Source organism: Centrocercus urophasianus, unplaced genomic scaffold (assembly GCF_019232065.1).
Source record: "Centrocercus urophasianus isolate 14NV4802_14NV808 unplaced genomic scaffold, USGS_Curo_1.0 seq_11, whole genome shotgun sequence".
Classification (NCBI taxonomy): Eukaryota; Metazoa; Chordata; class Aves; order Galliformes; family Phasianidae; genus Centrocercus; species Centrocercus urophasianus.
Genome location: NW_024884253.1, coordinates 61,215,779 through 61,237,866, shown reverse-complemented (window position 1 = coordinate 61,237,866; position 22,088 = coordinate 61,215,779). Strand labels below are relative to the sequence as shown.

Here is a 22,088-nt window from a genome sequence, read left to right as displayed (position 1 = left end):
TTCCCTAGTGCAAGGAAGTAAAAGGATATTGTGTGGTCAAAGGGATCTTTGGATAAGGCTAATGTAGCATGGATGCACACTTCACATTTGCATAGTCAGAAGGGTATTGGGAAGATCTTACTTATTTTTTCATTGCTGATATATGACCAAAGTAAAAAAATAAACAAAACTAGCATTGGAAGCAAATATATAAATGACTGCAGTATTTTGCAGAGTATTTTATGCTAGTCATACAGATACCCAGAACTGTATGTTAAACAATAACCACTATCAAACAGCAACAACAACAAAAAAGTGCATCTACCTCAAGATATGATCTAATTTCATCATCACACAACACACTAAGTAGCAATTGCATGAGGGATGGATGCTTTTTTGTGTTCAGCCTGGTAGGGCTGCTGCCCGAGAACATCAAGGAATGCATGCATTTGCAAGACAAGGCTGTAAGAAAAAGAAAGAAAAGCATGGCAGATTGATGAAATTATGGTGAAATTTCAAAGCCTGTTATGGAAAAAGGAACTGATATCTCTTTAAATAGCAGTAGTGAACAGAAGATGCAATCAGTAATTTAATCAGTCTCTGGAAAGAAGAATGTGTTGTGTGTGACCACCAAGAAAATAAAATAACTCCTTGCTGGCTGACACAAACTCAATGATAATTAAAAGCTAACTAAATATATACATACATAGCATTTCAATAACAACCAGGAAAACATTTTGTTTGTAATGTGTGGAAGTGCAAATTCAATATGAAATGCATGTGGGCTTTTTTTCTGTTGATTGAAAGTCTTTCATGATTTTTGTGAAATAATGCCAAGGATTATTTTGGCTTCCTCCCCTCCCCTTCCCTCCCCCTCCCCTGGCATTGCCTTCCTGATAGTGATACTCTGTTTGGTTTGCTTCTGCTCAAGTCCACAGGAGCCCAGGTGCAAGTAGCAGGGGATATGCTGCCAAACTCAACGGAGCGTGCAGTCACTATCTCAGGCACTCCCGATGCCATCATCCAGTGTGTGAAACAGATATGCGTGGTCATGCTGGAGGTAAGTGATCGTTTGGGTTCTTGCCTCTCACATGGGAGATGTTCAAACATGTTGTTGATTTTCAGCTGCCTGGGGGTTCCCTGAGGTCCTGTCCATCCATCCCCGGTCAGGGATTTCAGGGGGACCCTGACAGAGCCTCAAATACTTGACTGGTGTCTGGGAACCTCTCGGAGCAGGCTTAGCAACCTGGGGCCAGGGCTATCATGGCACTGTCAAGCAGCAAAGCATGGTCCTGCACAGAGCTGCAGCCCATCTTTTGAGAAAAGCATTTTATTCTGATGCATTTTATTCTGATGATTCTGAACAGAACAAAAACACGTAGGTCTTGTTTAAAGTAGAAGCAATTCTGGCTTGTGTGATTTAAACATTGCAGGACTCTTTCCTTCTTTGGGGTCAGATCAGTGCATAAGGCTATTAAGTTTCCTTGCAATGGCACTTTTTTAGCTCTGAAGTTAAATGATACCAAATTAATTTCTACACAGATTTGAGCTGTTTAATCCTGTGTTGAACGTGTCTGTACTTTCATGCAAGTACACATCTCAACTGATTAAGTTAAAGTTTGAAAAAACATCAGCATACAAAATGAAAAAACTTGACATGACAACCACAGCTTTTGACTTGGAACGTACAACTTCTCCATTTTTATCACATTTTTTTGCTGGAATATTTTCTCTGTTTGGGGTTTTGGGTTTTATGGGGTTTTTTATCTTATGTGTAGTCAGGAGCTGTCTCATAATCTCTGGTGTCCTACTTATTTTATATTCCTTAAAGATAGGAGAAGCAGTGAGACAGCACTGTGGCTACAGGCTGTTAGTAAGAATGCACTGTATCTAAATAACAGCCAGCATTATGCAAAAAAAGAAAAAAAAAAAGGCACAAAACTGAAGAAATGCCCACTATTTTACTTGGAAAAAAAATGACTCTTGCTTCAGTTTTTGCTGGACTACTGTGAGGAAAGAATTTGTGTATAAAAATAATATAGAAGATAATATTCAAAAACTAATGCTAGTTCCTTAGACGTGGAACACATGATAGTAATTATTATCAGCTTTGAGCATGGTGTGTAGTTCTGTATGCAAGTGGCATTCATGGAATAAATAGATATATTTAATTTAGAAAACAAACCACTCACACTGAAGTGAAATAGCGAAGTACTTGGTATTAATTAATGGAAGTGTTTTGGTTGTTACCTTTCTTAGTTGTAGTTAAAGCATTGAAACCAGGGCATAATTCTGCTGGGTAGCTGGTAGCCTGTTTTACAGGCAGACGCTCCCACTTTGTGTACGGGGAGAATGTTAACCTGGCTCAGATATTTCCCTTCATACACTTGCCTTGGGCTGCAGGGAATATGTTCCCTTTCTGTACATGATGAAGGCTGTAGCTGGGAGGGATTTTCTCCACCCTTCCTGCTCAGCTGAACAAGAGGAAGGATCAAGCCAGTCGCTTGTCATTTAGCAGCCGACTTAACTGAGTCAGTAAAACAAGAAATCTTGATGTGCAGCAGCATAGGAAAGATCAATAGACTTTGCCTGGCCTCTTCCAAAACATTGACACAGTTTGATATTGTTTCCTGAAATGCCTTAAAGTGCTTAATGAAGCTTTATAGCTTCACCAGCTAAGAGTGGTAGAGAAGCCACGAGTGCCGGCTGTCAGTTGGATAACTGAGGCCTTGGCTTTCCTACCTGGGGCTCAGACATCAGACTTCTGATTCTAGGACTCTTGGTAAGGAGGGCAGGGTGGGCTGGGGCCGGGTCAGTGCACCCCTAGTGCCTAGGGTGGCCAAGTTAAAGAGTGGTTTTATGTGCATTCTGCTTCATTCTGCATTTTGATCACTTTGTGTTTTTGTCTGCAGTCCCCACCCAAAGGTGCCACCATCCCCTACCGTCCCAAACCTGCCTCTGCACCTATCATTTTTGCAGGTGGCCAGGTAAGAGCAGACACCATTTTGGCTTCAGCTGGAAACCACACCGTCTTGGCCCAACCTCAGCCAGCGCCTGTTAGTTTTCAACTTTTACTCATTTTTTTGCCTGGTATAGTATTGATATGCTCTGTCTACTCTGTGTGCTTGCAGCTTGCAAGGAAGGAGAACACTGCATTGCAAACTTAAGGGGAAAACAATGACAAGACATTGAGTGGGGAGCATCTGACATACAGTGTGTTTCCTGCTGCTGTATAAGCCTGGGAAGTGGTATTCTGCAGATTACTTCAGTAGTACCAATAACTTCCTTTGCCCTATAGTTCCTTAGTAATGGGGTTTTGAGGCTACACAAACTATATAAATGTAGGTGCAGACCTTCCCAGCCATTAAGTCTCATTTGTAATGGAATCAGAGCTTTACTGTATCTTTTTTATATAGTGAAATTTTGACTATTTCCCCTTCATCTTATGCTATATCAGTGTTCTTATCTGCTTTTAAAAACCCATGTGCAGTGTAACCCTTCCTTGTTTTGTGATAATGTCCTGAAGTGAGTTTGCAACAAGTGGCTGTGGCAGGAATTTACTCTACCACCATGAGCTGCAAGGGGAATGCACTTTTAGTAAATGAACCAACAACAAATGCAGCTGATACCAAGCCTAAAAATACCATAGGAGGCTCACGAGGGGATCTGTAACCAGCAAGCTATGAAGAGTGGAAAGGTATCCAGGATGCTGCAAACCCTGCCCAAATCCTGGTCTCCTAAATCTAGGCTAGAGGAAGGCCACATTTCCCTTCTTAGGATTCATGTGTGAAGCCTCTGTGGCAAAAGGCATCCAATCCTAGTCTATTCTTTCACCCAGGATGAGAGCAAAGCCCCTTTTTAGTGTTTATCCAGTGGGAAGAGCCACTCACGTGCATGATGGGACACCTGCAGGCCTAGAGACCATGTCTTATGCAGGGAATACAACAGGGAATCTCAACAGGGAATACAGAAATCATTTGAGGAGCCAGACACCAAGTTCTTGGTAGGGCAGGTGGCATAAGGTGCTGCTGGCACAGAATCCTGCCTCTCCCTTGTCTTCCAGTGTGCCAGCAAGCTCCTAAATATACCAAGCATACAGCAACAAGCCATTTCCTCCTAAAGGCCTTTGCAATAAACTGCCTCCGTTTTTTATTTCAGAGTTTTACTTTCTAGCCTGTAATGAGATATTGTGGCATATTCCCAGACTTTTGTAATCTGGATAAAGTAACTTGAAGTTGCTGGGTGTCCAAGTTTACCCTCTAGGTTTTCTTCAAAATAAGAAATCAGCTCCCGTAGTGACCAACGTTGAGTTGGAATTAAAAATAAATTGCCAAAAGTTGGTCTGAGAGTTCAGAATAATTTATTCCAGAAGTATATTAAGTTTATACTGCAGTGCTTTCCTTTAAGAAATGCATGTGTACATAATGCAGCAGCCAATTGTAATTGCTTTGAAGATTGTATATGATTACTCAAAAGCACTGAAACTGTTTTCTAGGGTGCCCAAAACAGTTCATATAAATAACTGAAAGTGTTCTATTTGAAGGCCTGATAGTTCTTGCCATCTTCAGTTTTACCAGTTAAAAAGGTGTTGTCGCTTTTTTGATGCAACCTTATTGATGTGAGAGTGTCTGAGACAGATGAGTTGTGTGTGCTTTGAATGTGGTCTTTGACTAACCAAACTTTTATAGAAAATGCTTGAGGTATTGAAAGTCACTGTGGAAAATCACAGTGGAAATTAACATTGAAAATAAAATTTCAGTTAGAGTATTAAGTCCACCCAGCCCTTTGACTACAATATCAAAAGTTATTTTTCCATTCTAAGTAACATCATGGCTATCTTTAAAGGTTTCAGGTTCTTTAATGCTTGCTTTTCAAACAGCACTAGAAAAATTTGAATTCTGTTCTTACTTAACAAAGTGGGGTTTTATTCTTGTAAGTACGGCTTTAATTTTCTTGTGCTTCTTCAATATTGCACTGCCTGACAGAAGGGAAGCTGAACTGTACTATTCTGCTCTGCCATTTACCAACATCCAGCCTAAGCAATGGTTTCTAAAAAAAAATTGCACTTTTTCCTGAAGGAAGCAAATAGAAGATTTCTGCCCCTTGTGCTGCATTGCTGTTTAGACTGGTGCTCAACAGTGACAGCTTTGCTGTATGTCTCTTAAATTGAGGAAGATATGCAGGCCAGGTAATTCATGCTCTTACCATAGTCAGTACATCCATTGGAAAGTTGTCTAAGCTTTGAAGGAAGCAGACTTGTAGCTCCTGTCCTTGCTAAGCATTACCATACAGATGCCTCAGTAGCCGCTACTGGGCTTGTACTTCTCATGCATCTGCCGTGGAAAGGGCAGAGTTAATAAACAGAGCTTTGAGTGTTACCTACTCCTGTTACTTCCATAGTTTTGTTTGTGTCTTCATGTGTGTATGTGAAATATGAGCAAGAAGAGCAATGAGGAAGAGGGTGCTTTTAGGTTTGTTGGCAAGTTTTATCGCAGTAGTTCACTGCTGGCTTGTAGACCGCATCTTGGGAAGCACCCTTGTGAAAAAATGATGTCCCCTCAGCTGGATTTGAAGGAAACCCAAGATCTGGTTGATCTATTCTGGTCCACCAGAGAGAGCAAGAGACCAGAGTGTGTTTTTCAAACCCACTGTTTGCTCATAGGCCTAGGTCCCTGCCCAGTGCCATATCCATTGAATATCTGAAAGGCTGCTCATGTGCTTGGCTACACTCAAAGCCTTCCACTCAGCAGAGAAGTCTTAACATTTCCTTAAGGTTGTCCTCATTTGGTAAAACACTTAAACACACACATTGCTCATAAGACCCACTGATGGCAGTTAGAGTCTGTTTTCGTAGATGGGGACCTTTTCATTTATAAACCATTTCTAATGGCCATCCCATAGATGCATGTGAGTATGTATGCAAGTGAACATGCCGTTGAGCCCAGTAGTTCCTTCTGGTTGAAAACTGCTCATGTGCATAATATTTGCCAGATTTCAGCCTTGTTTTATAGCTAATTTCAAAATTAAATGAAATGTTTATTCTCCAGAAGGGAAATTTTGCTGCAGAAATGTGCATTAAGCAGTTGGAGCATAAAGGGTTTTAATATCTGAACATCATTAAATGAATTGTTTTATCATTTGCAGAGGATTCATTGCTTTCTAAGAGGCCTTTTGTCAAATTAGCATTTTGCAAACTAAGCTAATCAGCTCTGTTCCTGTTTATAATTCTCCCACTACAAATATTTATACACTATAATTTGTCCTTTTGCCTCCCTGCCCGTCTGAGCATAAGCACATTAAAATTTTTCTGACATGCCTTTCCTTTCAGAAAAGCTCTACAGAATAAAATAGAAAATTATAATCTCTTCATAGCTGTGTCTGTGTAGGCCATTGCACAGAGTGAGCAGACCCAGCAGGGGAGATGAGGGGCTGTGTCATGTGCCATGCAGGATCACATCTGCTGGCACTGTGTTGGTGGGCCAAGCAAGCCACCTCCTGCATCAGGGTTGCCAGAGAGTAGGCTGTAGCTCTTGGCATCACCCCATACATCCTGTGAACAACATTTTGCACCATGCCAGGCATTATCAAGCAGCACAAGAAAATTAAGCTTTACTTGGTGTAGAGGGCGACGTGGGTGGCATTCACAATGGGGCCAGCAGGAGGCTGCCCTGTGCTTGTCCCAACCCAGCTGACCTCTGTCTTCCCTGTGCTTCTTGTTTCCAGGCGTTTACAATTCAGGGGCAGTATGCCATCCCTCATCCAGACGTGAGTCCAGCACATGTAAATTACTCCCTTTTTCTTCCTCACCTTTTCGTTTGTTCCGGGCAATATTTACTTTCTACTGCTAGCAATGGAGTTAACATGGACTAAGGACACATATCCCTAATGACATATGTTATAGCCATACATTATAGTTCAGTTGCATCTCTTATCTTGTGTAATACTTACTAGAAAGTACAATGGCCCAGGAACAAATTGCAGTTATCTCAGTCTTCTTTGCATGTGATAAATCTGAACTCTTTTAATATGTAATTCTACAGTAATTAGTTAATGTTAACAATAGCTGCTACATGTAATAACAGTAGAGAGTGTCATTTATAACCAATTTGGGGTTTTTGTTGTTTCGTTTTCTTTTGTTGTTTTTTTTTTTTTCCTCTACAATAGATCAGAATGAATGATTAAACTTTTTTTTTTTAATATAATTTTAATTAATCCAATTTTAGAACATGTAAGACGGTTTCTCTGCTCTGAAATAATTCCATTTGATTGGTTAGTTCTAATTTCCCATCCTGCCCTGCAGTTGACCAAGCTTCACCAGTTGGCTATGCAGCATCCCCCCTTTACTCCCCTTGGGCAGACCACCCCTGGTTTCCCTGGTACGTACCCATGACCTCCTGGGGATGTCCTTCTTCTTAACAGCTTTGTTTCCCGTGGTCATTACATCATTTTAATAACAAATGTGATCAATGACCAACGATCCTTCTGTTTTGACACATTAATCTTTGTTGTTCCCTCCCTTTCCTCTATTACAGTTCCTTTCATCACTACTAAGATTTGCTTTGTTTGTTATGTTTATTTAATCAAACCCACTCCATTTGTGCCATTGGCTAAAAATCCTGAGTTATTTCAATCCTTATAAAGTTATTGTGGACCATACAGTATCTACCAGTTGACACTGAGTGAAGCACTTGGACATATGTCCTGCCAAATATCCAGTTTGTTAGCATCTTTTGTAAACCAAAAAATACAAGAAAATAGCATGTAACGGCAGTATAGAAATTTAGATTAAAGAAATTACTGCATGCTAAAACTGGAGCTCATCATAGAGCCAGACTTCTTAAGACCATCACTAATCGTCACTGCTGGGACAAGTGCCTCATGTCCTACTAGAGCAAATGACTGCTTACAAACTGCAGCGGAAATTCAATTCACTTAAGAAATGTGAAATTCAGCCTGTGTTGATTAAAGTGCATGAGCTGATAACAAATTATTTACTCAAGAGAAAGAACTCATGTCAAGAGAGAAGTCGAGTCAATTAACCATACAATAAATTATTTTTTCTATACTTCATTAGATTGGAGCTTGGCATCAAAAATTTCACAGAATAAACTGGTACATGCTTGGTATGGCAAATAACATTTTATCACATACATCAAATTTTGTGAGCAACTTGACTGTGTTATAGTCAACATCAAATAACTATATACAATTCTTAGTAGAATGTAAACTCAAGTAAACTGTAGATGAGTTGCTGTTTTCTAAATAGCTCCTTTTCCACAATTTCTAGTTGGAAATGAGTATTTTGGCATGTCTTCAGAGATGATAATGAACAAATCAAGACAACGCCCCAAGGAAATAAATTAAAAAATAAATGAGAAGGGGAGAGAAATGACATCCAAAAAATCATTTTTGTTTTTCTATGGTGTATCTGATAAAATATCTGCAAGTAACACTGAATGGCTTTTCCCAGCTTTCTGTGTTCCTCATTCTTGTCATTAACATGCTGCTCCTTAATCTTTTCCTGGTTGTATTCATGAGATATATGTTCCTATAATGTTACCGTGTGTTAGAGCAGTAATTCCATTCTCCTTTTTCCTTTTGTCCACCCAATTTAAAAACAAATGTATGCAACTTACATTATTTGGTACTTTCCCCTTCCAAAATGACCCTTCCCAACATTCTTCAGCAACTAATCCCTCATTAATTTCCAAATTCTTTTAGGTTAATTTCCTCATCGTTATTTTATTATTATTATTATTTTTAATTTTCATGACTATGTATTTGGTTCAACTACTTTTTCTGTTTGAGTTCCACTCTAATTTTCTGTATTCTACAACACTGGGTAGAGAGGTCAAATTTCAGTCATCCGTTAATTTCTGAATCAATGTATTTATGATGAGCTTCAGAAATGATTTGTAGGTGAAACCCTCCATTTTCTAAAGGATTTGTATGACTCTGTGGAATCATGTGACATTTGTTGTTTTGGTGGGTTAAAGGTTAATTAAAATAAGACTCTTTAAAAGCGAGTCCAACCCTCTTGAGTTTTGCATCTTCTTTCATTTCTGTTTCGCTAGCACTTCTCTACTTTTCTTTGCTCTTCTGGTTTTTTTTGTTGGTATGTTTCCTCCTCTATAATATCACTTGTTGGCTTGTTGTGTCTTACCCTTTTTGCAAGCAACTGGCATAACATTTTCTGTCTGTTCCCCACATAGGACTGGATGCCACTTCTCCAACCAGTTCCCATGAACTTACTATTCCCAATGATGTAAGTGGATCCATAGTCAGTACTGCTTTCTCTTCTTGGTCTCCTCTGCCACCGGGGGGAATTCTGTCATCGTGGGTGATTTGCAAACACCAGTCCTCAGAAACAACCTGGGCTTTGGTTTTGAAGGGAGGGAGGTGCCATGGGTTACTGACATGCCGACAGCAGCAGTGAAAGTGGCCCTCCCATCTCATGTCACACCTTCAGTGCTGCTGGCTTAGTTCCACAGTGGCATCCAAGCCATGGTGTTTCACCCATTTCCTCAAAGCCTGGCTGTCAGCTGCTTTTAGTGAAAAGCAGGCATGGTCTGAGACACATACCATGTCATGCGTGACCCTAGCAGAGGGGCTGGAGAGTGTCAGAAATTGCTCAGACCCCATCTGCTGTGAGTTGGCTGGAGACCACCATACCACAGTGGTGGAATGGAGCTGGTCTGCACCAGAGACTGTGCTTACCCCAGGCGGAGTATTTCCCCTGCAAAAAGTTATGTAAAGGTGCAGACCAAACGTTGGTTAGATAGAGGTACAGTACAAGCATTTAGCCGAGAACAGGGGCTCCAGAACTCTGCACTGGCTGTGACAGACAGATCTGGTCTCCTGGGCAGTACAGAGCTAATCCTCAAGCAGCTGCTCTAACTGCTCAGCTGATACTCTGTGCATCATGCAAATATGCCTTCAAGTTTTATTCTCTTTCATCAGCAAAGGGATTTTTTTGAGTTTGCATTACAAATGAGTCACCTGAAAAATGGACAGTTTCCCCTCCACTGAAAAAAGCTTTCAAGTATGAGTGGGAACATAAATAGAAATTATATTTTTCAAGAGACACTTACAATATTCTATAAGCCCTATTAAACTCGGTGGCAATGATTTACAGTAAGAAGAAAAAGATATAGAACAACAAAGAAGAAGCAAAGGTAAATCTTTATTTTATGAGCACAGTGATTTTGTAAGCTTTATGTGACTTAAAGGCTGTCCTGCTGATCTGTCAGTAGTTTATAACCCAATTTACTGTAAGTTGAGGATTTTATGAGAGCATGGTACTTATCCTTACAAAGCAAGTTTTTGTAATCTGACTTTCAGGCAATTTTTGTTCTTGCCCCTGATGATGTAAAGCTGAGGTTACTCTTCTGACTTCACTTCTTCAGGGTTCCTATCAGACAGAGAGGGAGACAGCTGGCCTCATGTGCTGTAGCGCACTAGAAGAGGAAAAAAAATGATCTGTTTCTGATGAGGAGCTATGAAATGCCGTGGCTCAGCACTGTTCTCTCAGAAGCAAATACACATCCATGTGTTGTTTCTAATAGGAAATTTGTTGAGCTTCACAGCATGTGCCTTGTTGTTGCTAAAGGAGGAAAACCAGGGCCAAGGTGGGGTTGTGCTTATAAACAGCCTGCAGACAGTGAAAGGATGTTATTGCATTGGTTCAGATGGGAGAGGCAGCAGCAGTTGTGCAGGAAACCATGCACTGGTAATTCGACTTCACTTGCCCAGTCAACATCTCTTAGTCCTGTTTTGGTCAGAAACCTCCCTCATTTTATGCATGCAGGCCTGCAGAAGTCCAGCACAGGTGAGAACAGTATGTGGCTTGCAAATATCCACTTGTTCTACAGTTGCCACTGCACCTACATATGTGTTACACCTATTTTTTAAAAACAAGATAATGATAAATACAAAAAACCAAAGCACCAGTATGAATCTGGTGGAAGAAAATCAAGTGTGAAGAGAATGCGGAGCTCAGACTTGAGGTGTGTTCTGCACAAGCCTCTGTGTGAGGTAGTGTAATAGTGGTTGTCCTTTAGGGAGCAGGAGGGATGACATCACTGCTGGGCACAGATATCAGATTTCACAACATTGTGTAATCCAATCCCCAAAATGGCCATTGAAAGTAAATGAATAAACCAATAATAATAATATAAAATCCACCTCATTAGAAATTATGTGTAATTCCCTTATATATGTGGGAGACAGGCAGAAGCAAGTAGCAGGAAAGCTTCACCCTTAGAAAACACAGACATTTTTAAAAAACAGTAAATCTGGTCAATATTCCATATAAACAGACATGCAAATCCATCCAAGCTGGATAAAGCATCCTGAAGAGCTGTTCCTATCACCAGTGGAGTCAGAAGTCCTTCCTTCCAGTAGTCTGAGAGGGGCCAAGCATGCAAAGTGCTCTTGGAGAAGTCTCCAGGGAAACCTAGCCCCCGGAGAGCCCCCATGGTGCCTCCTCTTCCTCCTCCTCTGATAGTCTCTAGAACACCGAGTTCTCATCTTTGCAGATCTCAGTTCAGCTCCTGGAGTAGGATTGGTGGCAGCTGTAAAGAGGACACAAGGGCAGCATCTGACCATGCTGTGATGTGCAGCCCCAAATCAGGTAATGCCTCTTCCAGAAGAGTCCTGAGGACTTTGGATATTCACTTAAATCCATCCCTGACTCAGAAGTTTTCAGAAGGATTTGAAAGTTGACGGAAGACTTAATAATATGTACAAGATACTCTGAAGAAGATGCAGTGGTACTATGAGTAAAAGCCTTTCCATCAAAGCTGGGGGACCTGACAGATGCCAAGCAGTAGAAGCTGCTTCCTTTTAACCAGTGCTAGACTCATAATAAAGAAAAGATACCAGAATTAAACAAGTACGTGGAATCTCAACACTTCTTCTGTGACAGACCTACAACACTGGGCTTTGGTTTATAAAACAAAAACAAAAAAACCAAGAACTTGAAGTCTGAGTTCTCCCTGTGCAGTGTGGCAGCGTGATGAATATGGAGGAGCAAACCAGTAGGAAAAACCCAGCAGCAAGCTGGGTTGTTAGGCCCCATCAGTGAGCTTAGCATTTTGGCAGGGGGAAGACGTATGCTTAGCGTATTTACTTAGCATGGGAAAATAATATGGAAGAGAGAGGCCTACATCTCTGCTGACATGGCAAGTCAGGGGAAACTCCACCAGCACCAAGAGGCCGGGGAGGGGGAACCAGAGCAGACCTTCCTCCGGTCTCTTCTTGTAAGAGCCCAGACTCTGGATTTGATTCTGTTGCTGCTGGTACCAGCAGAATTTTACTAAAAGACAGAACAAAACCAAAAAAAGGCAAATAGCAGCATCTATGTTTTAGGATTTGTGGTTTTTTTAATTTTTTTTTTTTTGGTGGGTATGAGAAGAAATGAGGTATGCTGAGGTAGGTGAAGGTGGATGAGACATGGTAGTGGAGCAGTAGGAAAGGGAACCGTCCTTCACTGATGTTTACAGTGCAAGAAGGTGAGAACATCAACAGATATTTTGATTTTTAAGGGCAAATGATGATACTGACGGACAACAAATGCACAAATGCTACAAAGCAGAAACAGATTCAGTGGGAACTTGTCAGGCACATGGACTATTGAGCATGAAGTCAGAGATGCCATCTGCTGTTCAGGTGATGCATAAGCCATATGCAGAATGAGAATTTAGGATACTGATGAAAGCTTTGCTTTATTCCTCGTGCTGGATTTAGGCTTCTTCTGCAAACAAGTGCAGGCTGCAGGGCTGGGTGCCTTTCTGATCTTAGCCATTCTGCTTCATCCTTGAGGGAGTTAAAATCTGCACACCTGCACACATATGCACACATATTCTGCAAGCACTCTGACCTGCTGTACATGTTCCTGTTCAGTGCAGGGGAGTTGGACTAAGTGGCCCTTCAAGGTCCCTTCCAACTCTTCACAGTTCTGTGATCTGATGGTTGTACGTACATAAAAGTTTTGTGTATATATATGCTTGTGTATGTTTCTGAGATGAGTGTGCATACTATGTACCTTAAGCATTGTATGGGAACTTCTGAATCGTGGCCTGAACCTCTGATTGATCACCTGAGGCGAGCAATGAATCAGCCATGGGAGCACAGGTGAAGGCAATTCAGCTGTGTTGCTGGAAGGGGTGGAGCCTGGCTCCTATTTAAGAGCTGACTACCAGTGGAGAAGGATCTCTTTCTGGAGATCCGTTCCTTTGGAGTTTTATAGTGAGCCTAGGACACAGGTAAGCATTTTATCTATTCTCTTTTGTATAATAGCCTGCTTAGCCAAACTCTCTGGTATATTTCATAATAATAACAAGTAATTTCATAATAATAACAAGTATATTCATTGATTATACAAGCATATGCATAAATTTATAATATAGTACACAGTAAGCTTTGTATAGCCCATAGGAAGCTCAGTTGCTCTCTCTAATGGGCCAGCTTTATCACTATTACTTGCTATGTTGAGCAAGCAGGTGAGCATCAAAAATAATGTAGTGCTGAAAGTTCTGAAGGACTTAACATGTTTAGCAACCTTCATGTTCTTCAACTTTTGTCTGCTAAGCTTGAAGGAACAGTGAATCCACAACTGTGAAATGCAGTATTACGTGCATAGCACAGGACAGGCAGCTCTTGTGGTGGGGGACATTTTGGGGACTGAGTAACACAGACCCTGCTGTACTGCAATAAAAGGGCAGCTGAAGGAAGGAGAAAGGTCAGTCTTGGAAAGGAAGATACACATTTGGATGTGATTTGATGTGGCTTGTCCTCCAGACAGGACAGTGTACATGCTACTATATAGAGCAGAATCAAAGAATTGCAGCATCAGTTGAGTTGGAAGGGACCCTTAAAAGTCAACTAGTACAACTCCCCTGCAATGAACAGGGATGTCTACAGCAGATCAGGGTGGAATATCCACTGCCTGGTAGGTCAAAGCTTCTTCCAGAAGCCATCAGCTCTTGGAATATTTCAGATGCTGCACAAATGTGAGCAAGTAAAACAAGGATGCCAGAAGCATTAGTGTGGCAAGGGGAGAAATGTATTGTGTGCTACCTGCAGTCAGGTCACGACTTGTAGAGCATGTTCAAGCAGCTCACTATCACAGAATCAAAGGATGATTTGGAGGAGCTTCAGACTGGACTTACAATGTCACCCTCTTTTTCTTCCTAAGTATAGTTTTAAAGCAGTCTTTAGCAAAGCCTTTAGCAGGCTCCCAGCACAACAAACACAGACTTGTTGGTGTCTGTATTACAGACAGCTGCCATAATCAGTGTATGAATTAACAGTGCTCCTTCAGACAACTGCATCGTTATCCTGGGGCCTTCTGGACTGAACCCTCCATATCTACCCTGAAGTCATCTACAAGCCTACAGATTCATTCTCCTGACGCAACTGTGTTAGAAGTGCTGCCCAAGGACCTGTTGCACACACAGGTGACAGCCCCTCTGTGACCCAGTGGTGCCTTACCAGAGCTGATGACTGCAGTGTGCTCACCACACACCTGAAGAGCCAGCAGTCCTACACATTCCTTTGTCCTGAACACTACAGTCAATGACAACACCACGTGACAACTGGACTTCTTGAAATCCTTCTAAATAATTTTTTTTATACCTTTAGATATTTTTACATGTTCTTAAGACCATGCAAGTTCTTTGTGGTAAGTAAATCATCATATTTCTACCCTTCCTCTTCAGACATTTGTGCAGTCTACTTCTTTTGTTCATAGTTAAGACATCATTATTATAGGGACAAGAAGCCTACCCTGCCCTTCATGTCATTTGACAAGCGTCAGAGGAATCTGAAGATATTATGATTTGCCTTGCTGGTGCTTAACAGAACCTAAATGCTAATAGGAAGATGGATGCAGCAGACAGGTTCTTAAACAGCACTTCAAGCTCATCATCTCAAAGCCAAGTAAAGATAATTCAAAGCTTTTCCTGTCTCCATGCTCCATTCTGCTCCCATAACAGCAAACACTTCTAACCAAATTTGAGTAAATAATGGCTGGGATATGACATGCAAATGATTCACAGGAACAGAATTACAGAAATCACCAGGTTTTAATAGATATGAGTGGATCGGGTGCTATCAGTGTTCCTGTCCAATGGTTCCCTGGCAAAACTTTCTCTGCACTGCTCATACTGATGGCCTACAATGATAACCAAAAGCCCCACCAGCTGATGTTTGCACTGCTATGTGCTCTTTGGGTGCTCATCTCTCCTGCTTCACCTTAACTACCCATGGACCGTGGAGACCAGTGAGAGGAAAGCATAGAAAACAGAAAGGTCCTCAGTAGAGGGATGTGTTCATAAGCAGTGTTTTCCTCCAAGATGACTTGGCTGTTGTCTGCTTATGTTAATGGTGGAGCGGACGCAAGGCTCTGTATGGGCGCCTGGCAGTAACTTGCTGACACAGGTCCTTGGGATGAGGATAGAGTTAAATGAGGCCCTTCAGCTTCAACAGGGTGGAAAATCCTGTGTGTGTGTGTGCTCCTAAAGCCCATTTTTCCCTCTCACACATGCTCTTGTGCTCTGTCTGTTTTGGCTGCCTTGCTAGCCGCTTTGTCATTGTGTCACTAGGTGTGAAGCAAAGATTAAGGGGTTTTTTTGTTGTTCTTTTGCTGAAGTGTCTGGACAATGTGAATCTGCTTCTGCCAAGATACTGCAAGTACTGCAGTGACAGAAAGGATAACCCATCAGAAAGAGTGGGAAGGAAAGGCGATCAGCACTACTGGCACTTTTCTGCCAAATGGGCAGCAGCAGCGTCAGCAGTCCCACAGAGCCAAGTTTGCATTTTCTGCATGTCCTGGGCACTGCAGTGTTGTTAGTCTCCATGCTGCTTTAGCAGAAAATCTGCTCCTTGTCTCTAAGGAAGCCAATCTCAGCTTCAGTGGCTGGCTCAGTGCCCACATACTCCTTGGGGCTCCCTGTGCTCAGTCTTACAAATCACATCCCCTATCCCTGACTGCGCTGCACTGCTCATTTGTAACATTCAGTACTTCTGCAAATTGCATCTCCAGTCCAAAAGCTTGTGACTCCGCCAACCTTCAACAAAGCTATCAGTTGAAGATAACACCAATGTAATTTTATCCCCCTCCAAAAAAAAAAGAAAAGAAAAGAGGGATCTGAGGAAACACAGGCTCAGTTTTATTTATGGAGTGTGAGTTCTGTTAAGGTTCTGTGAAGAAATACAGCTAAAAATTACACACGTGTGTGTATATGTGTATATATATATGTGTGTGTGTGTTTATATATGTACACGCACACTGCTACCAGTCTTTTTCTATGCCTGCTGCTACCTGCAGGTGCTTAGCTGTAAATCCCACTGACTTTAATAGTGCAGGACAGGCCCATGCATTCCCATGAGCTTTAGGACCGGAAGCATGACTGGAGCTGTGCAGGACTGGGTGGGAGCACAGCAAGGTCTGTCCAGCCCACAGCTCTGCTGGGCTGGCTGTTCTCAGGCTGGGTTGTGCCTTGTATTCATTAGCACTGCAACACGCGGTCATTTTATGCTGCAGAAGACAGCTAAATGGTCTGATGCTCTCTTGATACTTACCCATGTAGCAGCAAAAACTTGATTTAGAGACATGGGAACGTTGGACTGGTAGACCATGCTAGGGACTCCTTCCAAACAGCACAGTGGAAGTCTTTTTGTTTGATACTGAGAGTCTTTCATAAACTCTGCTTTTATCAATACTACAAATTGCAGTGAAGTGGTTTTTGCCTCTGTCCGTGGCACTAATCTCAGTCTTTGTCCTACTCCAGCTAATAGGCTGCATTATTGGCAGACAAGGCAGTAAGATAAATGAAATCAGGCAGATGTCAGGAGCGCAGATCAAGATTGCTAATGCCACAGAAGGCTCTGCAGAACGACAAGTTACAATCACAGGATCCCCCGCAAACATCAGCTTAGCACAGTACCTCATAAATGCAAGGTAAGTTGACTTTGTAAGTGATGATGCTTCCTCAGGATTGCTCTGACTGCTCTCCTGCAAATCTCTGTCCTGGGTAGATCCAGAAAGTTGCTTTGTGCTGTCCATTCTGAATAGTACTATTTGATTCCCAAAGAGTTGTGAAGCCTGTATTATTAGAAGTTGTGTTTACTGTTGGTTTACGTGGAAAGCAGCTTAAGATGGTGCAAGTCCAGGTACATTTTGAATGACAAAAGATTAAAAAAAAAAATCTGAATATTCACAATTGCATCCACCTTAAAATATAGGTGGATTAAAAATGGCAATTATAACTTCTTCAGAAGGAAATACTTTTCACAGACGTTTTACTGTCCTAAACGGCAAATATAATGAAACAGATTGCAAACCAGATTTAATTTACTAGCTGGAAATTGCCACTCAGAGTTGATATTAAACTGCCATGTGGTTGCTAAGAAGGCATAGGATTTATTTTTTCAGAGACAGCACCACAAATTTGTAAAAAGCTTTCCCTAATGAGACAGAATGAGACTATCTGCTTTGCCACTTCTCAGCACCAGGATTAATGACAGCACTGCTGTTTAGCTAAGCCACTGAGACAGCTTAAGTCTCTGTCAAGTTTGATATGATTATTTAGAAATATATTAACATTGATACCGCTTTTATTTGCTATTACACTGAGAAGAAAGTGAAGTGGATATGGTGCTGTCTCATAGAGCTAATTGTAAATTGTGGTTCAAGGCAACAAATGTAAGGAGTAGCTATATGTATTTTACTGCTTTGGGGTTTGGATTTGATTTTGTGTTGTTTATTTTATTTTCTAAAAATACTTCGTTACAAATTGAGTGCTGTGTTTAATGATGTTTGCTGTTAAGGTAGAAGAAAAGTATGTCATTTATATACAGAGCTGTGGTCGTGGTAGGTCTCTGGGTTCCTCCATGGTCCAACCTCCTCTACACCTCAGTTCTGCACTCCAACTGCAGGCACTGTAATGAAGGAACAGAATGTTTGTGCAGCTCTGTATTACAGCAAACAAAACTATTACTTTTCATAGTTCAATTTGGAAAGTTTCCTAGAGAAAGACGTATTTAGGAGTGGCATCATGAAGCCTAAGATAAGGTGTTTCCAAGCGCCTAAATCAACCTACAGTTCTTTTGATTGATATTCTTTATAGCAAATATAAGTCACTTCCGTAAGCCCTGTAATCAAATAAAAATGTGTTCCCTCCTTTAACCCTTAAGGATATGTTCTTCTCTTGGTGTTCAGGGATTCCCCACACATCGAGACGAGAATAGACCCCTTCATTTTTAGTTGCACAAACACCATATGGCATGCACCTGGATCTCAGAAGATAACACTTTAAGATCTTCAAGACAGCTAAAGCATGCAAATAAAATAATGCACTTATTTATGGAGTTGCAGTGAGCTGCTCACCAGAGACAGAAACTCTAGTGAACAAACCTCTCTTTGACTCACTTTAGAAAAGCCTGTGAACTCTCACAATTCCGTTTAATTACTGCTTAACAAATCTTTTGATGGAATGAGATATGTGTGGGGTCTTTTAAGATACTTTTGCAAAGAAGAAAACTTCTCAGCAGTCATACACATGGATGCTCTATCTATACCCTGTGAAACCAGAAAGTATTTTCTTCCTGCTGGCTTTCTAGAAAGTTATTTGTTACCATCATCTACAATAAACCATCATATATTATTATGTACCATATGTTGAAACTGTATTTAGAAGAAGCAACTTCATTTGTAAATGAAGACTCTTAAAGTAATGTATAATAAATTAAGTTCTAAGGTGACATAGGGCATTAAGGTGGCTTTTTCATTTAAAAAGTTACATTGCTCCAGATTTCTCTTCTCCCAAGAGAAATGTCTGCCCAGTGAGGTGCCACCGCAGCCACAGCACTGGCCAGCAGTACAGTTAACAAGATATAGTTTGAGATGTCAAAAAAAAAAAAATATATATATATATATATATATAATATAATATATAAAATAATAAATAAAAGCCATATAAACATTCAGGGTAAGATGGACTTTTCTTTCTACTCTTCCCCCCAAGATCCAACATTCTCATAGATTTGGTTTCCAGGGACAGTATTTCTGCATAGATAATGTCTCACAGCAGCATGGGATGTGAAAAACCTATCCAATGTATTCCTCTAACTGTGTGTATCTCTAGCCAAAGTTGCCATCTATATAGCAACTTATCAGGTTGTTTTAGACATATTATTGCAATCTGGTGTTGAATGTGTACATAAGATTAAGTACTCTAAATTACAGATATATAAGTACATTGATACAGTCTCAAGACAGAGATTTAATTCTTTAAGTATTGTTTTTGTTCTTTGTTGGCTATCCAAGGGTTGAACTCTGTATTAGCAGAATTTGTCCCAGCTTGTTTGCAGTAGAAATGTCTTTTTTTCTTGTAAAATCTTCTGTCTCTTAACTGGTAACCGTTGTAGTAACTGGATTTTCATTATCCAATTACATCTTCTAGCTTTTATTAAGAATGAACCACAGCTTAGGTTTCCTATGTAATATTTGACTTTGGGGTGTAAGTGACCTGTAGCCAGCAGCACTTTCTTCTTGTTGAAGAGCAGTTTCCTGAAGATGTTTTTCACTTCCGTTTTGATGAAAGAGTCATTCACAGAACAGAACCAACAAAGGCAATCTCAAGCTTTATTCCTTCTGTATGCTAGTCGGGCAATGCAAGACGTGGCCTTCAATGTATGTATTTGTAAGTGTAGCTCTTCAAAGTGGAAAATTGGCATAATGAAATTCTGTATTGAGTCTGCTCATCAGCTTCCTTATTCAATTCTGTTGTATGTATAACCGATTTGGGAAACTTCAGCTGTCATAAGACAGCTGAAAGCCAACCTGATGTACTTTCACCTCGCTCGTTACCACCAGAAATAAAGGTGAAGTAATGCCAATTACTGCTTCTGTTGTACCTGTGCAAGTACACCAGGCAGGGATTCTGGTGTCTCAACACCACTGCTAAGCCTGTGAGATCTGTTCTCTGTGTTGGCGCAGGACAGTGAGCTCAGCCTCAAATTCTATCCACTCAGCAGTAGAAATTCTTTATTTTTTAATACAAGGCAGGCAAATCCAGAAACAGTGAATACGGCATTTTCTTTCTGTATGCCTCCCTCCCAAAATCACATGATTTTAGAATTGTTAAAAAAAACCTAAACTGCATAAACAACTAAGGCATTGCATGTAACTCCTACATGGAGTTATATTGGATTCACTGTTTCAGTGCTAAAAATAATCATTCTTGACATAAATCCCACTGTGCAAGTAGATTGCAAGCAGCGCTTCTGGCAGTGCAAGGATGCTGTTCTCCCTGCAAAGAGTGATTCTATTGTTAAGTTTAGGAGAAAAGGTGCTCATCCACGAGGCAGATAAACATCACAGAACAGAGGGCAAGAAAACCTAAGTTTTACATTCCACAAGCAGGTCTACATTTCACACATTACCTTCCTCCATCCCAACCCATCAGATAAAACATTTTTCAACTTCCCAGCAAAAGTATCTGATGAACTAGTATCACAAGAGCCCTTTTCTTTTGAGGGAGGAGTGTAGTACTCAAACATTTCCCTCTCCTCCACTCTCCTTTCTCCAGCTCAGATCAGAATTAGGTATCCTTTAACCTTACCTTTAGCAGCAGTGCTTTGGGAAGCAACATCACTGCCCATTTAGTGATCATTTATTGCTTTTGCGCTTACCATCACACTACAAGGGGTCATGCCTTCTGGTTGTTACTTTCTCTGGCCATGAGAAGACTGGGGCTGTTCCTCACAGCTGCACATAAATCTCAAATGAGAAAATGCAAGGTTATCCCATGCCTTGCATAGAGCAACCATTCCTCTCTGCTGCTTGGGTGAGGAGCTGGGCTACTGTTACTGACTGACCCCCTTACCTGGGAAATTTCCCCTAGACCCGATGAGACTTGATAATAAGTGGCAGGTACCCTGCCAGGCAGCCCTCTCTGTGGTGGCTCGCTCTGCTGCCACATATATAATGGGAGCCTGTAATGATTTGCTAACCTGTAGTCCCATTCATGTTAGGCAGTAACACCTCCCAGGTGATTACATGCAAAACACATACCAAAATTAGCATTTCCAGATTGTTTGCTGATCCCAAAGCACAGTGCACAAGCTGTTAACAGACACATATCAAAGTAAAGATTTAACTAGGTAAACATTTTGTCATGCAAAAGAAACAAATGAAAAAAACCCACAAAAACCAATGTGCTCTTGGAATTACTATATTTCAATGTGTAAAAAAAGCAGAGAAAAGCCTAAGCATACAGGCCTTCTGGCCTTCCAGTGAGTGGACTTAACTGTGGTGAAATGAATGTTGTTTTATACCTACATGCTCCAAAGAGCCGTTCACTTTGTTGGAGTAAGAGGTTGGGTCACTCTGAATTGCCTTGTGCTCTCTGGGTCTGTGTGATGTTTATGTTATGTTGTATCAATGTAGTACTTTGTCTGTCAGCCGTTGGGTGATGTTAACTGTAATCGTTGTGATGAGCTCAGAATGGATACCACTGCTGTGGAAGCCAGGGTGTTGTTCCAGTCTTCCTTTTTTTTTTTCTAATTTCCTTATAATTAGATTGCATAAATATTTTGTTGTGATTTGGAAAAAAAAAAAAGTCCAGGGGAAGTACAATCCTAAGTGAACATACTGTCTGATCAGGTTTGTTTTATATGAAAAATGCACACTGACCTCATAGGGAACTAAATGAGACTAACTTTGTGAAACAAGAACTTGACACCTTACATGGGAAGAGCAAACCATTGCTTAACAGCCTCTCATCCTAGCAAAATGACCAAGGGTACTATTTCTGTCACAAAATTGACCAATTGAAAAAATTACCAAAACCCCCCGTGTCCCATTTTCAAAACTACTGTAAGATTTTGGAAAGCAAAATTCACTACATCAGTGCTGGGGAGTAAACTTCATAGTTCTTTTAAGTTTACTTTTAAGTTCTGTTTTTTCCATCTTTTTGCCATTACCTGCATTCCTTAGATTTCTTTTCTCACGTGTAAAATAAACTAGCCAAACCCTCAACCCTTTTTTTCTTTCTGAAAGAACTTACTTTAGAGTCTCAGTAACGTTTTCACCATCAAGTCAT

The 22,088-nt window shown here is 40.8% G+C and overlaps 1 protein-coding gene across 7 annotated transcripts in view; it reads left to right on the top strand.

Moving 5' to 3' along the window:
* LOC122168624 (poly(rC)-binding protein 3-like) overlaps positions 1 to 22,088 on the top strand; it is a 139,480-nt gene that overhangs the window by 106,892 nt on the left and 10,500 nt on the right. For 4 of the 7 annotated variants that reach the window (XM_042834137.1, XM_042834129.1, XM_042834120.1 and 1 more), the window contains exons 7-13: positions 911 to 1,039; positions 2,892 to 3,035; positions 6,703 to 6,759; positions 7,280 to 7,355; positions 9,192 to 9,244; positions 16,773 to 16,942; positions 18,203 to 18,927. In XM_042834137.1, the coding sequence (XP_042690071.1) occupies positions 911 to 1,039; positions 2,892 to 3,035; positions 6,703 to 6,759; positions 7,280 to 7,355; positions 9,192 to 9,244; positions 16,773 to 16,942; positions 18,203 to 18,299 (726 nt within the window). In that variant the 3' untranslated portion in view covers positions 18,300 to 18,927. Of the gene's footprint in view, positions 1 to 910; positions 1,040 to 2,891; positions 3,036 to 6,702; positions 6,760 to 7,279; positions 7,356 to 9,191; positions 9,245 to 16,772; positions 16,943 to 18,202; positions 18,928 to 22,088 lie in introns of those variants that run through there. The other 3 variants (XM_042834155.1, XM_042834163.1, XM_042834171.1) reach the window with 3 other exon arrangements.